A 15,808-nucleotide genomic window follows, 5' to 3' on the forward strand; every position below is an offset into this window, starting at 1 on the left:
ATTCAAGACACAACAAAGGTAATGTTCCACCATATGTGTATATAAAAAAAACTGTGAAATGTATTTGTTATAATTTGAAGAGTATTTGAAAACTTTAGGCAAGAGATAACCAGCAAAACCATTGTTTTATTCATGCACTGGTCAATTTTGAGATTTTGCATCCAACTTTTCTTCTTTCAGACTAGTGGAAAGAAATCACCTAAAATACACTTTTAAGTGTTTATTTGATCACACTTTATGTATTAGCATCTGTATATTTCAATTTCAATACCTTTAAATGCTGTGAAATTCACCAAACTTACGGTTGTATTCCATATTCGGAAGGGTTTTAAAAAGGGATTTGTATATATATTATTTGCCATACATGTATTTAAGTTTATTCCTTAAAATATGGTGAAAATATATAAAAAAAAAAAATTCTGGCTGTTGACAGTATTTTCTTATTTATGGAATGATAAAAACAGATATTTAAAATCGCCTCTGTAAAAATATTTAACTGTCTTTTTTTTTAACACTGAAAAAAATGATTCGTTGAATTTCACAAAAAAAAATTATGGTAAGTGGTTGCACACAATTGATTTTAGCTACGTTTAAACAAACGCATTAAGCTGAACTAAAATTGATTTAGTTCAACTTAATGCATTTGTTTAAATGTAGCTAAAATCGGGGGGGTTGTTGTTTTTAACCTAGCTTTATCCAATGTTCAGATGTCTGTTTTGGAATTGTATGCAAATTATTTTGCTCAAATGTGGTTGTATTCTAATTTTAATACATTATAATTACTACATTATAATAATTATTATTTTCTAATGTGGCAGAGTAGCCTACCTATACCGAGGCTTAAAGACGGAGGTTGGGTTGAGTATACTAAAGTAAAAGTAGGCTACTTGATGAAATATTTACTCAAGTAAAAGTTATCATCTCTATTAGATAATGCTGATCATTAGACAATGTCAAAATAAAGAGAACCTGCGGAGTTTTGCGGTCAGGCGTGTAAACGGATGCACTGTCTGACACCCGAAGGCGAAAATGAGAACGGTTCACAGTGCTCTTCTCACGCTCATGACCGCTGACATCCGCTGACACATGATCGCATATGCTCTCCAAAATGTAATCAAATGTAGGCTATATTTCTGCAGGTGCATTTAGGCTACTGCTGGTTGTCTTATTTAATGTATAAATTAAGCTATATGTCCAAAAACTGGTAATGTCATACTTTGTAGTAGGCTAGTGATGTCGTGTACTTTGCGTAATGATCTGTTTGTAAAATGTATTGCCTGTATGAAATGAAATCGCATGTAGCTGTACCTACCTGTGGAATCGTTCACATGAATGATGCTGACATGCATACGCAGATGTTCAACTGATGAAGAGATGAGCTGCAAATATACTGCAGATTTGCTTTCAATTGACTGTATGTCTTCCACTTCATCCAACGCTCATGATGTTCTTTAATTCCCGCTCAAGACGATTCAGTGCGTGCAGGGATCTGAACAAATCATTCAAACTGATTCGCGAACCAATGTACAGTTTTGCTAAATTGTCTTGAACGGAATCGACTCTAAAGAGTGATTCATTTGTGAATGGGGCATCGCTCCAAAAGAGACAGTACAGCGCGCGCTTGGAATTAACTACACATTTCTTAACGTATGCATTAAAATAAAGCGAGATTCATAACGAGAGTCTTTTTTTTTTGTTTTCTTCTTCATTAAAAATGTAGGCTACTCGAGTTAAAATAAAAGTAGCCTACCCACATTTAAATGGTTTACATTTGATTTAAATTAAATCTACTCTTAAAAATACAGATGTTACCAAAAATGACTCGTGTAGTTCGTTATACCACATCTGCTTAATAAAGATTGAAATGATAGGAACTCGTCCACCCTGGAATCTCACCCGGGGACTTCTTACTAATTCATTTCCCCCAAAGACAACACCGATTCGCGAACTGGAAATGATACAAAAAATGATGTAAGACAACACCTAGAAACCAGTCATTAACTGCCAACAAATTATAAATATGCAAGCAAGTCAAGGCAAAATCAACCAGCAAGTCAAGATACTTTTCAAGATACTTTAAAACGTTTGCAGCATGATAAATACGCTATATAAAATTGTGGTTTTGAGGGGGAAAGAAGAAGAAGATATAGGGGAGCGCGGGGCACAACCTAACGCGGGGTTAGTTGTAACACGCTTGTTTTAAATTCTTCCGCACATGCTTGGATGACGAAACTTTGTGTATTTACTAGTTGCCATATCAACACTATATAGAAAAAAAAATCCGCAAAAATTATTTATTTTTTGGAAGATATCCATAGACATTTATTAAACCATAGCAAAAGTAAATTTCTTACTTAAGTTCATTTTTCATCTCTATTTTTTGTGTTTATTTAAAATAAGACAAATCTGATATTATTTTAATCTCCAATATGTTATTTAACAGTTGAGATAGTTATTTAATGCTTCGCTAACTAGCAGAAGACACTAGCAGGGTTTAAATCCCAGTTGTGCAGGCGGGGCATGTTGTCACACTGCGTTATAATGTGCCCCTATTAGAAATATGCTATTATATTCTATAGTTTTATTAATTTTATTGAGAGAACGTGAGAAAAAGGTGAATAAAGACTGAGAGTCAATGTTCAGAATTTACTAATTATTTATTTGTTTTGAACTATGTTGTATAGCTGTGTTTTCCTGTGTTCGTAGTCAAAACTCAAAAATGAGTTTATATTTAATTATTAAAAATTGCCATTATTTTATATGAAAAAGTTTTTTAATTGTATTTTATTTAGAAAATATTTTAGTTTGTTTTGTATATTTTTTTATTAGATCAGATAACATTTTAAGCTGCCATATGGTCATGTTACAATGTGCCCCACACATGTTACAATGCACCCCACCTATGGGGCATGTTGTCACATTTCACTTCCATTCTTTCGGGGTATATCAAGAAAAAAGTACTGTATTGATAAAACAAAAACACATAATTGTAGTAGACATGTGGGAAATTAATGTGGGAAAAAATAAATTCTCTGAACAATAAGTAGATTTACACAAACTGAGAAAGTCAAAAAGCGTTACTTTGTGCCCCGCTCTCCCCTATGTCACATAGGCAATATTACTTTCAGAAATAGGCTAATGTAAAATACCAGTAAATAAAGCGAAATGATAAACATAAAAGATAAACATAGCTATTTTAGTTCCCCTCACTCCACAACAAATACTTTAAATTTAACAGGCCTATTCAGAACAGAACAAGAAAGTGTAGTTCATTACTTCATTTATGGCAGCAACTCAACATAAGTTTTTGAGTTTAAATAGGTGGAAATTTTGTCAACAAACAATACATTATGATCAACAATCTTCTGCTGAGCTTGAAACTGAATCTGAGCTTACTTAAGAGCTTATTGTAAAAGATCTGCCAATGAACTGATGAACCGCTCATCTCTAGCTGGAGCACAATGACATCTCAGGTCTCAAAGACGGTCCTGCGACTGCAGGCTGAGGACGTCCAGGCACTGAAAGAGGGAATTAACTTCAAGAAAAACCCAGAGGATGGCAAATGTTACATCATTTACAAAGTCAAAGACAAGCTACGAGCGTGCAGAAACCAGTGCAAACACCAGGGTGGACTCTTCATTAAAGACATGGAGGACATGGACGGCAGGTGAGTGAACCTAAACTCATTTAAACACAAATAATAAGAGATAAGAAGAAGAAGAAGAACACATAAAAAAGGAATTTGCTGGGAAAAAAAGCAATTTCTGTGACAACAACAATTGTTGTGCAATAAATGGTGTGAAATAATTGTTTAATTGTGCAATAATTGTTTATGAAAGGAACATGTGACACTGAAGACTGCAGTAATGAAGCTGAAAATCACAGGAATAAATTACATTTGAAATTATACTAAAATAGAAAACAATTCTTTAAATTGTAATAATAATTCACAATTTTACTGTTATTTTTTGATCAAATAAATGCATTATTGTTATTATTTAGCAGACAAACTGTCACGTGTTGAGTTTGTGCATTCATGAGAGTTCATTTTTTTACCTGTTTTTCTGTTCACGTCTGAATTTCTTTGATAATCTTATTCAGTTCGCCTCCGTTCTCTCCCTGTTTCTGTTGTGTTCAGTTCTGTTCAGGTGTGTAATTAGCCCTCTCTTGTTTTCTGTCTATGTAAACCCTGTGTTTCTTTCAGTTCATTGTCAGCTCTACGTCCCAGCGGGCACCTTGACATCAATTTGACATCAACAAATAGTCAAGATTTTGACCACCATGTATGACATGCATGAATATGCATATTTTCATTATATTTTGTAATTATTTCCTTGTGGTTGTAAAGATGCCCAACAAAGGTATCAATCTGACATGTTTTTTTCTGGTCCCTACATCTCAGGTTAATATCATTGACATTAAATCGATGTTGATTTGATGTCAGGAAATAAGACGTCAAATTGATGTGAAATTTATGTCAAAACAATGTCTGAAATAGTATATGTATTACTCATTGTAAATCAATGTGACTCATTTTCAACATCTAAAAGACCTAGCCTGAATAATCTTGAAAGCTATAGACCTAGGTCTATGTATTTTGCATGTGTGTTTTTATTTATATAAATCCTAGCATATTTACATTTAGTTCTCGTTTAAAATGACAGCAGACACTATAATTGCGTATACTATAAAAGGTCAATTTAATCTGATATTGAAGCTTGATATTGAATGATATAAAAATAGCATTAAAATGGCATCGACATCATGACATCCTGACTTCAAATAGTAGAATTGACATCAAATACTAACAAAGCTTGACATTGTAATGACAGCAACATCATGACATCTTGACGTCAAATAAATGTTGAATTGACATCAAATGCCAACAAAGCATGACATCAAAATGACATCAGCAGAGGTCAAAATCTTGACATCAAATTGACATCGACACTTTGACGTCAATATGACTTTCATTTTTGACTTATTTCGTGACGTAATTTTGACATCAATGTTGATGTCATATTGATGTTAAATTGACATCAAATGCCCACTGGGGTCATGTTAAGTTGGTTGTTCTGTTCCTGTGATTCTTTTCTTTTTTTTGTGAAGATTTGAGTTGATTTCTAAATAAAGACTGCAGCACTTAGATCCTGTTTCATCTCTTCTGCAACCAACACTGACACAAACATAGTGCAGGAAGATTTACAATTCAATACTGTAGAAGTATATATAAAGAATCATTAGACTGTGCTTGTGTATTTGTGTAACAGGACAGTGCGCTGCACTAAACACTACTGGAAACTTAACGTGGCCACCATGGAGTACGTCAACCCTCCAGACAGCTTCATGCAAGATGAACTCGGTAAAATCATTGTTATTTAAAACTGCTACTGGAGAAATGGAATCTTTCCATTCCACAAAAGGTTCTTTATAGTGGAAAAGGTCTTTTAGATTTTTAGGAAAAGGTTCTTTTTAGAACTGTTCACTGAATGGTTCTTTAATGACATCGCTGTGAAAACCCCCTTTTGGAACCTTTTTTTTTTTTTTAAGAGTTTATAAACATTTGATATCATATTAATTCCCGCTAATCATTTTTAAAAACTTAATACTGCTAGGTGTATGTATACAGTATATATATATACTGTATACACACACATATACTGTATATAGATGTATATTATTTGTCTATTTGTTGGAAGCGAATGTTCTAAGAACATTTTTCTAGTGTTTCCATTAAGTAATAAAAACATTATTTCTGAAAGTTCTCTTTTTCTTGGTTATGCAAACGTTAAAGAAACATTCCATTTTATAATTTTGCAAACATTTTGGAAATTACTCTTTTGAATGTTCTCTGATAGTTCTGAAACAAGTAGCAACATAGACAAACTATAAACATTTCCATGAACGATGTGTAATTAAGGTTTTTGTGATAGCATGTTAAGTACATTGGTTCTATGTTTAATGTTAATGTTCTATTAGCCTTCCTGGAAGAATGTTTGTTCATAACTTGCCAGAACGTTAGTCAAATTTCTGATAAAGTTTCATGTTAACGGAAACTATTATCTTATTGCATTTGTTTGTGTGTGTGTGTGTGTGTGTGTGTGTGTGTGTGTGTGTGTGTAGAGGCAGTGCTGTCAGACACTGACGGTAGTTTAGAGCTGGTTGAGTTGAATCCTCCAGACCCCTGGACCGCAGAGCCGAGAGAAGCACAAGAGCTACAGGCCGGAGAGATCACGGTAAATCACTCATTAATGAACCGCACTGATCAGAACATTCAGTCTACCCGAGTCTAACCCTGCAACAGTCTAGGAATGTTATTTTATGGTTGCAAAAAATAAAAGAACTCAATACGCTAACGCGCTGACTGACACACAGCGTAGTCTTGTGCACACAGAAAGCAGCGTCTCTCACTATGCCATCGTGAGTTCAGTACTTGTTCACTCTTATTTCGCTTGAATGGTGTGGTGGATATTTTTCTTTCCCTAAACCTAACTATCTGGGGCGTCTGCTCTCGACACCCAACTGATCTTAATATCTCTGGCGTCTCCAAATCGACACCAATACCTTAAACTCTCTGGCGTCTCCAAATCGACACCAATACCTTAAACTCTCTGGAGTCTCCAAATCGACACCAATACCTTAAACTCTCTGGCGTCTGCTCTCGACACCAATACCTTAATACTCTAGCTCTTGCGTCTTCAGTCGACAACTGGCCGAGTTTTCTAACTAACTTGCTTCCCTAGCTTCCTAAACTAGCTAGCTTCCTGCGCAGGAATAAATTGACAAACAGACCTGCAAATGTCCTTTAAATACTTTAATCACGGCCAGGAGATCTTCCTGAGCAGTTCTCAGGGAATCTCTCCCAAGAAGCAAGGCCGGAGGATCTCAGACAAATTCCATTGAGAATCCCACCGAAAAACACATATACAACAGTTTTTATAGAATCAAGAAAACAAATAAGACTAACATGTCACCTTCAATATGATTGGTTCAATTGGTTCAAAAGCCCCAACCTTTTCCCTCTGTCACTGGCATAAGCAAACTCTGATTTTCTGATTACTTATCACAAGGTTTTTGCGAACTAGTCATGTCTAGTTTCAGTTCCCCTTTCTGTATTTATACACATACAGTCAGTCACAAGTTTTTCCCCAAAGAGTTTGGAAACATTAAAAGCATATGAATGTTGTTCCTGCAAGAAAAACAAATGTTAGTTGATTAATTAAAGTTGATTAATTAAAATTCATTCACATTCCCCTCTCTGGTCGTAATTTTACATTTTACGACCAAATAGCTGGAATTTTAATTACTCTAATGAATTATTCCATACCCCCATGATTTACCAGCAATCTAATTTACCTTTACCAAATCATCCCATTATAAGTCAGTGACTTTAATACCACCTGATATCTCTAATCATACCATGTTTCATCTTTTACTTTATAATACCTGTCAAATATTCCTTCAATCAACATCCTAAACTGTAATTAAATTACAACCAATTTCCAATGTTACTACATACACATACCATCTTCCACATACACATACCATCTTCTCATCTTCTGCATCTCCATCTTCTTCCCAACATTCTATCTTCAAGCAATCTAATTCCATTTTCAATAAAAACTAAACATACCATAGTACATTTCCTTTAAAATTTTAGTAGACCTTGAGTCAAGTTTAATTATCATCTTTCTCTGGATTTTGAATTGCATCGATCTATTAGGCCTTTAACAGGCTGATACTGCTAATTAACCATTTTTCTTAACCTTATTTTGTTAGCTTTTAATTAAAGCAGGCGATTGTTTTACTTAGTAAGATCTATTTAAGGATCTGTGTAATAAAATTTAACCAGAAAAGTTCTAAAATCTTTTCATTTTTATCCTTAACACAAATATCAATAATTTTATTTTGTTTCAAACAATGTCATTATTTTAAAATTAACTCTGTTTCACCCAGCTCTTGCCATGAGAATAGCCTTAGCTGCTGACATGCCATTTAATCTTTAACTATTTATCTTCCTACAGTCCTATTTTTCAGGATTAACTGATTTCGCTGAAATGTCTAAACTGATTAGACTCATTTTAGTTCTAAATTGAACATTTCAATAATCACACTGGTAACTTCTTTAAAGGAGCTGTATGTAAGATTGTGGCCAAAACTGGTACTGCAATCACTTTCAAATTACTGTAGAGCGGTATATCCCCTCCCCTTCCCCCCTGACTCGAGGTTGCCAGATAGGCTGCAGGATCCAGCACAAACGTTTATAGCTGCAGCTGTGGTAACTAGAGCTGAGCTGGCAACCCGGATGCCGAAACACAACTGACTTCGTGATTGGTAGATAGGTGGAGGGTGGGGCATCAGGCCAAAACACAACATGACAACATCAACATCAGTTGAGGGCTGCAACTTCACTTTTAAATGACAATATCCTGGCCGGACTACTGTTGTCAGTGATATAAGTATTTGAAATGAACATGATTTCTTAACGTCTAGTGACATATCAGGGCCATTTTATGATTAATTGAAATACATTTCTTACATACTGCTCCTTTAACTAATAATAATCCAGAAATTAAATATGTTTCCCAAAATCAATCTCCCTTTGAAAGTTTTTCTTTTGCTATTTTAACAAATGGAAACACCTAAAAAATATTTCATGTAGTCATTAATTAATCGGTATAGAAGTTTACCCAATTATCTATTTGGACCTAGTCCGGCAAAGTAACTTATCCTCCATTCTCTCTTATTAGAGAACAACTATTACAACTATTACATTTTTTTTTAGCATCTATGATATCTGAATTAGGGTTCTAAAACCCTCAAATTTCTTCAAAAATAGTCTCTAGATTATTTATTATCTTTACAGTAATGTACCTATTTAGAGTCCCTATACTCTACAGAATTAAGAGATTTTCCTCTTCTCAATTTACGTGTACCTGAAATATTTTCAAATTCATCAGTAATTGTTCAAATCATGAGATCTAAATACTCAGTCCTACAGTATAGTTTGATTGAACCAAATAAAACATCAATAAACATCACACAAAATGAACCCCAGATGGGACCTTGTTTGTGGAGTGAACCACAAGAACAACCTGTGAATGGAGAGCTTGCTTGCTCTCTGCCTTCCCAAAGTTATACGCTGCGCAGGTGTGGCATTGTTTATTTCTGCCATAACAATAACCCAGCTCAGGATAGTTAGCCAAAATCATCCATGGTCGTTATTTTATTGGGCATATTTTCTTCCCTGTGGGGTCAAATTTTACCCTGTGTGTCATATTTTAACCTGTGGGCCCACTTAATACATTTAGATACAGCTGTTTTGATTGACATCATTTATTTGTCTCTGTGTTTCTCAGAACACCATCTTTCACACACTCACTTTCACAAACTTTCACACACCCCTCTCTGGCCAGAGATTCATACATTCTTGTCTGCCATAGCAGTTTATGAACTGAATGGGGAACATATATTAGGAGTGGAATACCACTAAATCTGAACGGTAACAACTTCGACGACGACAGAAACTACTGAACGTAAACACACTGTGGCATTCCCCTTGCAACAGTGTCTGAACGTTACGATATAAATTTTCAATTGTCCGATGCAGTCGTCATGTGTTTAAGTTTAACACAGTGTACGTAAACCTTTGTCAAAATCAAATAGATTAAACACTTTAAAATAATAATTGTATAGACCTTCAGTTGCAGTTGAGAGAATCCATTTTAATTTCTCAAATGCAATTTGAAATTTTTTGCACAATTTCAATTTTCCAACTTTTTGTTGTCGCTCATAAGCTATTTAAAAGAAGATTTAGAAATCTTCAAACAATCTTTGATCCATGGACTAAAAGAAAATAACATTTCTATCTCGTACCCCCGGTGATAACAGCATGTGATTTCAAAAGTTTAGAATAAGAAAACATTGTTTCTATTGAATCTAGAAAATTACCTTTAAATGAAATGGAGTGACCAATATTTTTGCTTTCTAGTCATAATTTCTCTTTAGACGCCTTGTGGCCTATATTATATTTTTTCTTTTCCATAGAATTCTGCAATGTCAATAACCTATTAATGCTTTTACATAACTCTCACTGCCATATCCAGCCTCAGTTTTAACTGATTGGTAACTTCTGCTATTGAACTTCCTGCAGAAGGGCTGTTACTGGCTGGTACCTATTGAAAGCAGATTCAAAGAGTTAGTTTAAACAGAGAAGAATATGAAGAAATATGAAGAATTGCTGAAACCAGTGGATAATCAAAAAATAATCAAGTTAATAATAACTAAATTTGAAACGGTCTCTGTAGTGATCATTGAAAATGCAGCACCTAGCCCACAAGGAAGGGGATGGAAATCTTTCTATGTGGATTGTCATTCTCCTCGGTCTGGCTTTTGATCCATCCTGCCACAAAATGTCATAATGCATGGCAAAATTGTCCTCTTTCAGGAGGGTGGCTGCAGGCCCCGCTTCCTCTTTTATTTTTTCTGCAGTCATCCCACTTTTCAAGGCAGCTGTCTGAAATCTTGAACACTCAGAGAACCGCAAAAATCTAATTAAACTTTTTAATTTCCAAAAGTCTCTTCTGGTTTACAACACAGCAATTCTTCAATTTATTAAAAAGCTTAGTCCTTCACTGCGGAAAAAAGCAAGCACTTCTTCATTGCAAAGACGCAGGAAAAAGCAGAAAAACTCCTCTAACTATAATGCAGTGCATAATGTAAACGAAAAGAATTCTTTATCTTTTCTTTTTTTTACAAGAAACCAAAATAAATAAAATGACTGTAATATGTCTGTTATGTGCTTGTTCAAATCACAATTTCTATTTAAAGTTGGTCACCCAATCTCATTCTCATACTATGCACAATGCACAAAAAGTGATCTTAGTTAAACATAAACCATTGACTCTTAGAATCTCTTAGATCAAAACCATTTTTTCACACTGTCTCCCAGGGATAACGGGATACAAATTCTAGACGCCTTCATATAGAATGTATATTATTTAGACACGTTTAGTTAATATCTTATTATTTTTTCATTACTTTAAGAGCACCTATTGCTCGGTTTTATATATCTCATCTACTTTAATAAATCAAAGTCTAACTCATAAAAGTTTCTTCATTACTCAAAATTTTCTAATTATCACTGAATGCATATTCCTATTATTATGATTTATAATTTTAACAATTTCTTCATTTTTTTTTTAATGATCTATTGATCTTATTTCATCATTTCTCTCTTTATCCTTCTTTATTAACCTTTCTTTAATTCAATCAAAATCAAAGTCTTTTTCAAACAAAACTTCAAACAAAAAGCAAGTTTCAGTACTGCATTATCTCAGGGTATTTTCCCTCTCAAACCTGGTTTCCAGCATGACTAGTTGCTATTTGCAGAACAAAGTTTCATTAAGACCTTTCTAGGCGCACTCTCAAAAACAACAAATAAAATACTCAACATATACTAATTTGTTTGAATTTAACCATAATCATTCATTGCCCTTAATAGACAAGATCAAACATTTTTTAATTCACTTAAATCTTTTAAATCTTTTCACCAGTTTTCTTCAAAATTTTACTTAACAGAATAGACCATTTTTAATTAAACCTTTTAATTAATTTAGAAGCATTTCAAAGGAAAAATGTCAAGTCTGTCCATCCTACCTTAATACTTTAGGTCCTTTTAGCCCGACTGGAATGGTCCCTCTGTCGAACAGGGTCCTGCAGTCTGCAGAGTGAAGACAACGTGGTTCCTCGCTCCTATCCATCCGACAGAGGGAGATTCCGAGGACTCCTGGCTTTCTGGCTCACCAAATTGTGGTGGATATTTTTCTTTCCCTAAACCTAACTATCTGGGGCGTCTGCTCTCGACACCCAACTGATCTTAATATCTCTGGCGTCTCCAAATCGACACCAATACCTTAAACTCTCTGGAGTCTCCAAATCGACACCAATACCTTAAACTCTCTGGCGTCTGCTCTCGACACCAATACCTTAATACTCTAGCTCTTGCGTCTTCAGTCGACAACTGGCCGAGTTTTCTAACTAACTTGCTTCCCTAGCTTCCTAAACTAGCTAGCTTCCTGCGCAGGAATAAATTGACAAACAGACCTGCAAATGTCCTTTAAATACTTTAATCACGGCCAGGAGATCTTCCTGAGCAGTTCTCAGGGAATCTCTCCCAAGAAGCAAGGCCGGAGGATCTCAGACAAATTCCATTGAGAATCCCACCGAAAAACACATATACAACAGTTTTTATAGAATCAAGAAAACAAATAAGACTAACATGTCACCTTCAATATGATTGGTTCAATTGGTTCAAAAGCCCCAACCTTTTCCCTCTGTCACTGGCATAAGCAAACTCTGATTTTCTGATTACTTATCACAAGGTTTTTGCGAACTAGTCATGTCTAGTTTCAGTTCCCCTTTCTGTATTTATACACATACAGTCAGTCACAAGTTTTTCCCCAAAGAGTTTGGAAACATTAAAAGCATATGAATGTTGTTCCTGCAAGAAAAACAAATGTTAGTTGATTAATTAAAGTTGATTGATTAAAATTCATTCACAATGGTCAAATACACATGCAATTATGTCAAAATGTCCATCATGTGGAGTATTCATGTAAACACAGCCGGTTATGTCTCAAGTGAAAGTAAACATTTCGGATTTGAATCAGTATAATGGATCCGTGCGTTTGGCCTTAAAGTGACAGACAGCAGCCTAATAAACCTGATGCTCATGTCATTATCTGAATAAAAAAAAAAGAGAGAAAATAACTTACTGCTCTTGACTGCATAACTTTTCATTAGCTTCAATAAGAATACATTTATACTTAATTTATACAGTGAAAACTATGCAATATTTTGATTATTACATTTCTGTGCTAATTCAAACGGCATGTTCATAGCTGCCAACTTTTAAGTTTAGCTTGGAGTGAGAATTATGGAGGGGGGGGGGGATTGTCATAAGTGTATTGTGATTGTCAAAATATTTTAGTACTTAAAATGAATTTTATTAGGCTTAGTGACAACATGTTACAATGTTTACACTGTACAATTTCTGGTAAGCTATTTTTTTTATTATTTTTATTATTATTGCTTGACACAAATTTCACGATTTCAATTCAATTAAATTCTTGTGATTTTATTTAATATTGACTCATTTGGATAAATACACAAGATAGGCCTTAGTTTTTCATAAGAAAAAGAAAATCAAACATACAGAGAGCCCTAACTCAAATTAAATATAATGCGTTTTTTTATTATAATAACAACAACTTTATTTAATGATATAAGTAAAAATATAACAAATATGTAATATAGTACACATATTTAGCAAAATACTCTCTATATAGCTCTTCTTTTCTAGCCAACGTGCCTATATTATGGTCATTAAATGGCTTTCCTGAGGTAAATGTTATGTGACATAATAGTTCTCCAGCTGTTTTATTGACCGCTTTCCGCGGATGAAAAACACTGATTGATCGATATTATGTATGAGGAATATACATTTCGGTAAGTTGTACTGTATCTTTCAACAGTGTTCATTCGTGTTTATTTACTATTAGCTAGTAGATGATCGGTTCACGTGTCGCTAGGGATCTGTCACGTCATATTAAGCGCCAAAACGGTATTTATTGTTTGAATTTCATAATTAAATTGACAGAATCTGAGAGCGTGTGAAAAGTGTAAATTGCGTGAGTCTCACAGTGAATGAGTTTAGCAGCTCTGCATGTTAAATAAACCTAGGCCAAGTCCCTGCTCACACATCCACACCCATGAGAATAAACACCCAGGTCAATAAACTTCTATATATTCTGTAGCTTTTATTTGCCAAAGGATCAGTCAAAATGGTCTTCAAAGTGAAGTTTGTGGTTAGCTTATGTCTGGTTTATGTTCATTCATTGTTTGAATCATTCATTCATCTCCTCGTTAGTTTCCCCACGTGATTCATCTCGTTGGTCTTGTCAGCGGTGTCTTGTTAACTCCCCTGGTTGCCTGTGTAGGCTATTTAAGACTTTGTTGTTTAGTTCTGTCCAGTAGTCTGTCGTCCGTTGCGTATCATAGGTTGTTCTGTCAGTTTTTGAGTTTGTTTAAATAAAACACTGCTGCAAATTAGATCCTGCATCCTTCCCTGCTTCAACCTGCAGTATTCTCATTTATAACAAAAAAAAAAAAAGTAAATAAAATGCCTAAGGAAAAAAGTAGAGTAATATGCAGCTGATACTCATGCTGATAGCATTCACAATTTTGGGGTTTTGAAAGAAGTTAATGTACTGTTATTCAGCTAGGGCGCATTAAATTGACAAAGTGTCAGTAAAGACATTTATAATGTTACAAAAAATTCTATAAACACTGGTTTTTTTTTCTAACCTTCTATTCATCGACAAATCGTCTGTCATGATTAACACAAACATATGAAGGAGTAGGCTACAACTGTTTTCAACTGATGATAATAATAAATGTTTCTTGAGCAGAAAATCATCATATTGGAATGATTTCTGAAGGATCATGTGACACCAGTGATGCGCGGGTTGATCCAAAATGAGCGGGTGCCTGCGGTCACCCGCGGTTACGAGTCATCCAAAAATATTTTTAATGATATTCGGGTCGCGGTCGGTCGGGTCGTTTGAAATAATGATGCCAATTAAACCTTTGTAATTTATATAGTACTAGACACAATTTTCTATGAAATACATAGGCCTACACTGTATTGGCTGAATAATTGGCGCGAAGATGACGCACGAGCTCAGTCTGCAGGTAGGCTATACCTCTATAGAGATGGAGGCGGCAAGAGAAAAGGTGAAGACTGGGGAGTGGAAGCTCCGCAAATACACAAATAGAAAGAGCAAAGTGTGGGAGACATTTGGCGAAATAATGAATGATGATGACCAAAGTGCTGGCTTTGTCATGTGTAGCCTACTTCTTGCGATGCTATTTACACATTTGATAACCACAAAACTGGCACGACCAACCAGGCACGGCGCCAGGATTCCAGTTTTGGATGGGCCAGACCAATTGTGGGTGGGCCTTAAATTAAAAACGTTAAATAAAAAAAATAAAAAAAAGTTATCCGATCACTGCTTAACCTAATAAAAAAAAAATTGACTAATATAGCCTACTGTTATATTATCTGTGCGTATACATAATATAGATTTTAACAGCTTGATGCTCTTTAAATATGTTGTTGCATTGTTAAAAGTAACTCCGCGATCGCTCTCCATGGTTCTGACCAAAGAAGAGCGCTTTGGAATCTCCATTACGCATCATACCTGGGCTGCATTTTCCGATAACATTGTCTCTTAGCGTGCTACGAAGACTCTTAAGGTATAACTTAACTAAAGGTATACTACCAGGTATATCATTGCTAGGCGTCTTCAGGGCTATCATCCACTCGTGAGGCAGAGGCGCTGAAAGGCAGAGGCGCTGGCGCCTTCCTAGCAGCGGCGCTGTTTTTGGTAAAACATGATTTTGACAACTTCATTAAGTTTTGTTTTATAGAAAACTCTTTTTAAAAGATTTACGTTTTGTATAAATTGTATCTTAATTTTGATCAATGTTTTATCAATCAATTGCCCGTATTTAATAAATAAGAAGCAAATATATAGCAGACAATGTAATAAGGCGCCGGCACGATCACTTGCATTGCATGTGAACTGGAGGGCGCCGAAACTCAGCTTGTGCCTCACAGATTTTAGAAATATAAGCTATATATTACAGAAAGCTTTAAATGTCTACTTTTAAACGAAAATATTCAAACCAAAATAAATTACTACTAGTCGACTAGAAAAAAAAATTAGTCAGAGGCAGCCCT

At 34.8% G+C, this 15,808-nt stretch overlaps 1 protein-coding gene across 1 annotated transcript in view; it reads left to right on the forward strand.

Annotated features, from left to right (window-relative positions):
* LOC307157964 (cytidine monophosphate-N-acetylneuraminic acid hydroxylase-like) overlaps positions 1–15,808 on the forward strand; it is a 29,788-nt gene that overhangs the window by 52 nt on the left and 13,928 nt on the right. Inside the window, exons 1-4 of the mRNA XM_079870031.1 lie at positions 1–18; positions 3,452–3,667; positions 5,271–5,362; positions 6,124–6,236. The exon at positions 1–18 is cut by the window's left edge and continues 52 nt beyond it. Of these exons, the coding sequence (XP_079726157.1) occupies positions 3,462–3,667; positions 5,271–5,362; positions 6,124–6,236 (411 nt within the window). The 5' untranslated portion in view covers positions 1–18; positions 3,452–3,461. The remainder of the gene's footprint in view (positions 19–3,451; positions 3,668–5,270; positions 5,363–6,123; positions 6,237–15,808) is intronic.

The sequence above is a fragment of the Squalius cephalus genome (genome assembly GCF_949319135.1).
Source record: "Squalius cephalus genome assembly, chromosome: 4".
Classification (NCBI taxonomy): domain Eukaryota; kingdom Metazoa; phylum Chordata; class Actinopteri; order Cypriniformes; family Leuciscidae; genus Squalius; species Squalius cephalus.